The following is an 8,167-nucleotide window of genomic DNA, read 5'->3' on the forward strand; positions in this document are numbered from 1 at the left end:
TTGCAGTGAGCCGGGATTGCCCCACTACATTTTAGCCTGGGTGACAAGAGTGAGATGTGTCTCAAAATAATAATAATAATAATAATAATAATAATTTTTTATAAAAGTTTTATAAAATTTTTTTTTAGCCTGGGCGAGATGGCTCATGCCTATAATTCCAGCACACTGGGAGGCTGAGGTGGGAGGATCACCTGAGGTCAGGAGTTCAAGACCAGCCTGGGCAACATGGTGAAACCCCATCTTTACTAAAAATATGAAAATTAGCCAGGTGTGGTGGCTGATGCCTGTAATCCAAGCTACTTGGGAGGCTGAGGCAAGAGAATTGCTTGAATCCAGGAGGGGGAGGCTGCAGGGAACTGAGATTGCGACATTGCATTCCAGTCTGGGCGACAGAGCAAGACTGTCTCAAAAAGCAAATACAAATAAAAAATAAATAAATGTTTTTCAATCCACTGTATTGCCCAGGATGGAGTGCAGTGCCATCATTGCAGCTCACTGCGGCCTCCTGGGCTCAGGGGATCCTCTGGCCTCAGCCTCCTGAGCAGCTGAGACTACAGGTGTGCGCCATCATGCCTGCCTAACCTATTTGTGAATTTTTTTGTTGAGATGAGGTCTCTCTTTGTTGCCCAGGCTGGTCTTGAACTCCTGACCTCAAGTGATCTGCCTGCCTCAGCCTCCCGAAGTGCTGAGATTACAGGCATGAGCCACCGTGCCCAACCCTAGCCTTATCTTTGCATTCACCCAGTCCTGATGGCAGAGTGGAGGCCCCCACCCTCCCCGCCCCGTCTCGCCCCTCCCCCGCCCCGTCTCCCCCTCCCCCGCCCGTCTCGCCCCTCCCCCGCCCCGTCTCCCCCTCCCCCGCCCGTCTCGCCCCTCCCCCGCCCCGTCTCCCCCTCCCCCGCCCGTCTCGCCCCTCCCCCGCCCCGTCTCCCCCTCCCCCGCCCGTCTCGCCCCTCCCCCGCCCCGTCTCCCCCCTCACCCTTCCCGTCTCGCCCCCTCCCAGATCTTCATCTCCGTGGTGCTCGTCTCCCTGGTATTGGCCTTCAGCTCCGGTTTCCTGGCCGGAGAATTCAAAGACAAGCACTACTACGTCTCGGCCCTGCACCGGGACAGCGTGGCCACAGACACCTTCCTCATGTTCTGGGGCTTCCTCATCCTGCTCAGCGTCACCATCCCCATGGCCATGTTCATCATGTGAGTCCCCGCCGGCCGGCCGCGCCCCGGGTTCAGATGCGGACCGCGGAGCCGTCGGGGCTGACCGAGACCCCGTGCGCCTCGGCAGATCCGAGTTCATCTACCTGGGGAACAGCGTCTTCATCAACTGGGACGTGAACATGTACTACGAGGCGCAGGACGTGCCGGCCAAGGCCCGAAGCACCAGCCTCAACGACCACCTGGGCCAGGTGGGGTACATCTTCTCGGACAAGACGGGGACGCTCACGCAGAACATCCTGACCTTCAACAAGTGCTGCATCAACGGCCGCGTCTACGGTACGCGGGGCCGGGTCCTCCCTCTCCCGAGGGGCTCGGGGACCAAGGACCAGAGCTGCGGCTGGCCCCATGCCCGGCACCCCCACCCACATCCCCACCATGGAACCATAGCTACATGGCCTGGTTGCTTTTGGAGCGGCCAGGAAACTTTTTTTTTTTTTTAGAGGGAGTCTCACCCTGTCACCCAGGCTAGAGTGCAGTGGTGTGATCTCAGCTCACTGCAACCTCCGCCTCCTGGGATCAAGTGAGTCTCCTGCCTCAGCTTCCCGAGTAGCTGAGATTGCAGTCCTACACCACCCGCCTGGCTGATTTTTGTTTTGTTTTTTTCAAGTAGAGATGGGTTTTCACCATGTTACCCAGGGTGGTCTCGAACTCCTGACCTCAGGTGATCCGCCCGCCTCAGCCTTCAAAATGTTAAAAATGTTGGGATTACAGGTGTGAGCCTCTGCCCCCGGCAAAACTTTTAAAAAGTTTTTTTTTTTTTTTTTTTTTTTTGAGATGGGGGTCTTGCTCTGTCACCTAGGCTGAGTGCAGTGGCGCGAGGATACCTTATGCAGCCTTGAATTCCTGGGCTCAGGCCATCCTCCCGCTTCAGCCTCCCAAGTAGCTGGGACTACAGGAGCGCCCCACCACACCCGGCTTGTTTTTGTATTTTGTATAAAGAGGGGGGGGTCTCCCTATGTTGCCCAGGCTGGTCTTGACCTCCTGGGCATAAGCAATCCATCTGCCTCTGGAATTACAGAGGTCTGCCCCCACACCTGGCCACCACTCCTTTTGACTTTCACAAGCCTTTATTTGTGGATGCTGAGATTCGAATTTCTTAGTATTTCCCAGGTCACAAAATAGTATTCTTGTCATTTTTTCCCCTAACCATTTAAAAATGTAAAAATAATTCTTAGCTTGCAGGCCATATAAAAATTGCTGATGGGGTGGAGTATAGTTTGCCAGTCCTGGGTCTAATTTATAACCAGGGCACGTGGTTTAGACCAGGATCTCAGAACACCTGACTGGGTCATAATTTAATGCAGTGACCAGTCCCCAAGAAACGGTTCAGGTTCAGCCATAGAAAAATGGGCCCGAGGCTGAGGCGGGCAGATCACTTGAGGTCAGGAGCTCGAGACCAGCCTGGCTAACATGGTGAAACCCTGTTTCTACTAAAAATACAAAAATTAGCCGGGCGTGATGGTGTGCACCTGTAGTCCCAGCTACTTGGGAGGCTGAAGCAGGACAATTGCTTAAACCTGGGAGGTGGAGGTTGCAGTGAGCTGAGATTGCACCGCTGCACTCCAGCCTGGGTGACAGACTGAGACTCTGTCTCAGAAAAAACAGAAAAGGGAGTGCCCATCAGGTGGCTCACGCCTGTAATCCCAGTACTTTGGGAGGCCGAGATGGGTGGATCAGCTGTGGTCAGGAGTTCGAGACCAGCCTGGCCAACATGGTGAAACCCCGTTTCTACCAAAAATACAAAAAAGTAGCCAGGCACAGTGGCACACGCCTGTAACCCCAGCTAGTCACGAGGCTGAGGAAGGAGAATTGCCTGAACCTGGGAGGCAGAGGTTGCGGTAAGCTGAGATTGCGCTATTATACTCCAGCCTGGGTGACAGAGTGATACTCTGTCTTAAAAAACAAAACAAAAAAAAAGGCTGGGCATGGTGGCTCACACCTGTAATCCCAGCATTTTGGGAGGCTGAGGTGGGCGGATCACCTGAGGTCGGGAGTTGGAGAGTAGCCTGACCAATATGGAGAAACCCTGTCTCTACTAAAAATACAAAAATGAGCCAGGTGTGGTGGCACATGCCTGTAATCCCAGCTACTCAGGAGGCTGAGGCGGTAGAATCACTTGACCCCGGGAGGGGGAGGTTGCAGTGAGCTGAGCTTGTGACACTGCACTCCAGCCTGGGCGGCAAAGCGAGATTCCACCTCAAAAAAAAAAAAAAATACCTCACCCCAGAAGGAGCACAAAAAACATGTTTTCTGGCCAGGGGTGCACCCAACTCTGGCTGTCCTTCTGGGGTCCCTGGGAGACAGGACGGGGTGCTCCCGTGTTCCCCACTTTGTGCAGACGGTAAAAACGGAGGTCAGCTTTCACCCCAAGATTGCTTGGGGTGTGGGTTCCGGAGCCGCAGGCCTGGCTTGTGTGGCTGCATCTGGCGGCCCCTGGAAGCCTGAGATTGGGGGTCGGGGCTGTGGGACCCCACGTGGGGGGTCTGGCGGAGCTGGGACCTGAAGCTGAGTCTTTCCCCAGGGCCGGATTCGGAGGCCAGGAGACCTAAGGTGAGCCTGCCCACCCTGCAGCGAGGGACGGTGAGCGCGTGGGGCAGGGGAGAGGCGCGCCCACAGCCAGCCGTCCCCGCCCCAGGAGAACCCCTACCTCTGGAATGAGTTCGCGGACGGGAAGCTGCTCTTCCACAACGCGGCCCTGCTGCGGCTGGTGCGGAACAACCGGGACGAGGCGGTGCGGGAGTTCTGGCGCCTGCTGGCCATCTGCCACACGGTGATGGTGCGGGACAGCCGCGGTGAGCGCCCGCCGCCCCGCCCGCCTCCCCAGCTCCCCACCCGGCGGGGGCGCAGGCCCCGGGCACCGCACCCGCGTCCCCAGCTCACTGCCCACCCAGCCCATTTTCCAGGGCGCCATTCATCGGGCTTAGGGGGCACTCAGGCCGGTGACCCCAGCACCGCCTCGACGGCGTCCAGGCCTGGATTCCAGGCAGCATTGCCAGGTGTGGGGCGGGAGGGCGGACGCGCCATCGTTGGGGCCAAGGGACGTCCAGGCCTGCAGGTGCAGCTCACGGAATCTGCTGTTGAGCAGGGAGGCGCTCCCCCCATGTGTGGGGCTTAGAGGTTGTGCGGGCCGGGCCGGGAGGCCGTCATCGGCACAGCGGCAGCCCTCGCGCGCTCCTCCCTGCACTGTGGAGATGACGGTGGGACTCTGCCACGTGACCCCAAAACAGCCCCCCTCCCCACAGGCCAGCTGTCCTACCAGGCTGCCTCCCCCGACGAGGAGGCGCTGGTCACCGCGGCGCGGAACTTTGGCTACGTCTTCCTGTCCCGCACCCAGGACACCATCACCGTCATGGAGCTGGGGGAGGAGCGGGTCTACCAGGTCCTGGCCATTATGGACTTCAACAGCGTGCGGAAACGGATGTCGGTGCTGGGTGAGCCCCGCCGCGGAGCCCCGGGCCCGAGGGGGTGGGCAGCAGGGGCGCCTCTGGGCAGCAGCGCCTGTTCCCCCACAGTCCGCAAGCCAGAGGGCACCATCGGCCTCTACACCAAGGGCGCAGACACGGTCATCTTCGAACGCTTGCACCGGAGAGGGGCCACGGAATTCGCCACAGAGGAGGCCTTGGCTGTGAGTCCCTGCAGGGAGGAAGGCTGGTGTGTGTGTGTGTGAGTGTGTGTGTGAGTGTGAGGGTGTGTGTGGGGTGTGTGTGAGTGTGTGTGTGTGTGTGTGTGTGTGTGTGTGTGAGTGTGTGTGGTGTAGGGACAGGAGGCAAGGGAGGAGACTGCAGAGAACTGCATGGTTGCAGGTACCTGGGATGGCTATGTACAGTTGTGTAGGTTGTGCACGGCACAAAACCCCCACCCCAACACAACACACACACAGGCGGTAGGCAGCTGAACTCCAAAGTGTACTGCCCCAAGACAGGATGTCTTTTGTTTTTTTTGTTTTTGAGACAGTCTTGCTCTGTCACCCAGGCTGAAGTGCAGTGGCATGATCTTGGCTTGCTGCAACCTCCACCTCTTGGGTTCAAGTGATTCTCCTGCCTCAGCCTCCCAGCTAGCTGGGACTACAGGCACATGCCACCACACCCAGCTAGTTTTTTCTGTTTCTAGTAGAGACAGGGTTTCACTGTGTTGGCCAGGCTGTTCTCGAACTCCTGATCTCAGGTGACCCACCCATCTCAGCCTTCCGAAGTGCTGGGATGACAGGCGTGAGCCCCCGCGCCTGGCCCCTTCCCCACTTTCTTTTTTCTTTTCTTCTTTTTTCTTTTTGAGACGGAGTCTCACTCTGTCATCCAGGCTGGAGTGCAGTGTCGTGATCTCGGCTCACTGCAACCTCCACCTCCTGAGCTCAAGCAATTCTCCTGCCTCAGCCTTTCAATAGCTGGGATGACAGGCACGTGCCACCACCCCTGGCTAATTTTTTGTATTTTTAGTAGAGACAGGGTTTAACTGTGTTATCCAGGATGGTGTCCATCTCTTGACCTCGTGATCCTCCGGCCTCGGCTTCCCAAGGTGCTGGGATCACAGGCGTGAGCCACCGCGCCTGGCGTTACACAAGTTTTCTGAGCCCCTTCTGGCTGCTGTGGGTAGGGGAGGCGACAGACTCTTGGTGGTGGGGCCCAGGCTCCAGAGCCCAGCAGGGGTCTGGGGAGGGCTGAACCTTGGATGTCAAGTTCAGAATAATGACAGCTTCCACCCGCCTGGCCCCTAGGCCTTTGCCCAGGAGACCCTGCGGACGCTGTGCCTGGCCTACAGGGAGGTGGCTGAGGACATTTACGAGGAGTGGCAGCCACGCCACCAGAAGGCCAGCCTCCTGCTGCAGAACCGGGCACAGGTCCTGCAGCAGGTGTACAGTGAAATGGAGCAGAACCTCAAGGTGGGTGGGAGGGTGGTGGGGCACCCAAGGGGGCCCTGGGACTCTCCTGCCCCTGCCAGGAAGCTGGGCGGCTGCTCAGTGTCTTCCCGTCCTGCCTGCCCCCGACCAGCTGCTGGGAGCCACAGCCATCGAGGACAGACTCCAGGACGGCGTCCCTGACACCATCAAGTGTCTCAAGAAGAGCAACATCAAAATATGGGTGCTCACCGGGGACAAGCAGGGTGAGTCCTGGTGGCTCCGGGTGGCTGAACCCCACGGCGTGGATCTTCAACCATCCGCCAAGTCCCAGGCGGGGCGCAGTGGCTCACGCTTGTCATCCCAGCACTGTGGGGGATCACCTGAGGTCAGGAGTTCGAAACCAGCCTGGCCAACATGGCGAAACACCATCTCTACTAAAAATACAAAAATGGGCCGGGTGCGGTGGTGGGTGCTTGTAATCCCAGCTACTTGGGAGGCTGAGGCAGAGAATTGCTTGAACTAGGAGGCGGAGGTTGCAGTGAGCCAAGATTGTGCCACTGCACTCCAGCCTGGGTGACAGAGTGAGACTCCATCTCAAAAAAAAAAAAGGCTGCAAGTCTCAGAGGGCACAGTGGCACTTGCCTGTGGTCTCAGCTACTCCAGAGGCTAAGGTGGGAGGCTGGCTTGTGCCCAGGAGGTGGAGACTGAGTGGGCTGTGATTGTGCCACTGCCCTCCAGCCTGGGCAAGAGAATGAGCCCTTGTCTCCAAAAAAAAAAAAAACCGGCCGGGCGCGGTGGCTCACGCCTGTAATCCCAGCACTTTGGGAGGCTGAGGCGGGTGGATCACGAGGTCAAGAGATCGAGACCATCCTGGTCAACATGGTGAAACCCCGTCTCTACTAAAACTACAAAACATTAGCTGGGCATGGTGGCACGTGCCTGTAATCCCAGCTACTCAGGAGGCTGAGGCAGGAGAATTGCCTTAACCCAGGAGGCGGAGGTTGCGGTGAGCCGAGATCGCGCCATTGCACTCCAGCCTGGGTAGCAAGAGTGAAACTCCGTCTCAAAAACAAAACAAAACAAAACAAACAAAAAAAAAACCCAAAAAAGTGATTCTCAGGGTGGCCTCTCTTGGGCAGGAGCCAGCCCAGGCAAAAACAGTAAGTTTTTTCCTTCTGATTTAAAAAGATACTAAGGCCGGGCACAGTGGCTCATACCTATAATCCCACCACTTTGGGAGCTAAGGCGGGTGGACCACCTGAGGTCATAGTTTGAGACCAGCTTGGCCCGCATAGAGAAACCCTGTCTCTACTAAAAATAAGATAATTAGCGAGGCGTGTTGGCACATGCCTGTGATCCCAGCTACTCGGGAGGCTGAGGCAGGAGAATCGCTTGAACCTGGGAGGCGGAGATTGCAGCATTGTACTCCAGCCTGGGCAACGAGAGTGAAACTCCGTCTCAAAAAAAAATAAATAAATAAAATAAATTAAGACATGATGCGTTCCTGAAGGCACCGTGGGTCCTAGGCCATGTGCCTGATGATCCTGGCCTCAGACACATCCCTGGGCAGTCCAGGACCAGCCAGAACTGCAGCTGGAGTCTCAGGGCTGGCTCTCATTGGCCAGCCTTGGTTACAAACCCTTCTCTGAACCAATCACTATGGCCAGGGGATGGGGCATTCGGCTGCCATTGGTCAGGGTCGGGTTCACCGGGCAGAGTGGGCGTGGCCCCCGCCGCCAGCGCAGGGCCCCTAGACGTGCTAAGCGGGTCTGGTTTGCAGAGACGGCTGTGAACATCGGCTTCGCCTGCGAGCTGCTGTCAGAGAACATGGTCATTCTGGAGGAGAAGGAGATCACGTAAGAAATGGGGGTTGGGGGTGAGCAAGGGGGGTGGGGAGGTGAGGACAAGGGGCACCCAGGTGCATGCCTCAAAGGACGGGGAGCCTGAGGCAAAGTGGGAAGAGGGGGATTGAGAGGGGAGAGAAGGGTAGAAGGAGGGAGTCAGAGCGTGGGCATGGAAGGAGAGTGGAGGGGACAGCGAGGGTACAGTAGAGGGAGAGGGCTAGAGGCAGAGGAGAGGGAGGAGCAGGGGAGGGGGAGGGAAGGGAGGCAGGCAGGC

The 8,167-nt window shown here is 57.6% G+C and overlaps 1 protein-coding gene across 1 annotated transcript in view; it reads left to right on the forward strand.

Annotated features, from left to right (window-relative positions):
- The window catches only part of ATP8B3 (ATPase phospholipid transporting 8B3), a 27,904-nt gene that overhangs the window by 9,986 nt on the left and 9,751 nt on the right, over positions 1-8,167 (forward strand). The window contains exons 11-19 of the mRNA XM_037733442.1: positions 1,004-1,194; positions 1,283-1,491; positions 3,737-3,765; positions 3,851-4,025; positions 4,458-4,646; positions 4,728-4,840; positions 5,927-6,091; positions 6,201-6,312; positions 7,830-7,905. Of these exons, the coding sequence (XP_037589370.1) occupies positions 1,004-1,194; positions 1,283-1,491; positions 3,737-3,765; positions 3,851-4,025; positions 4,458-4,646; positions 4,728-4,840; positions 5,927-6,091; positions 6,201-6,312; positions 7,830-7,905 (1,259 nt within the window). The remainder of the gene's footprint in view (positions 1-1,003; positions 1,195-1,282; positions 1,492-3,736; positions 3,766-3,850; positions 4,026-4,457; positions 4,647-4,727; positions 4,841-5,926; positions 6,092-6,200; positions 6,313-7,829; positions 7,906-8,167) is intronic.

This window comes from Cebus imitator, unplaced genomic scaffold (assembly GCF_001604975.1).
Source record: "Cebus imitator isolate Cc_AM_T3 unplaced genomic scaffold, Cebus_imitator-1.0 Scaffold524, whole genome shotgun sequence".
NCBI lineage: Eukaryota > Metazoa > Chordata > Mammalia > Primates > Cebidae > Cebus > Cebus imitator.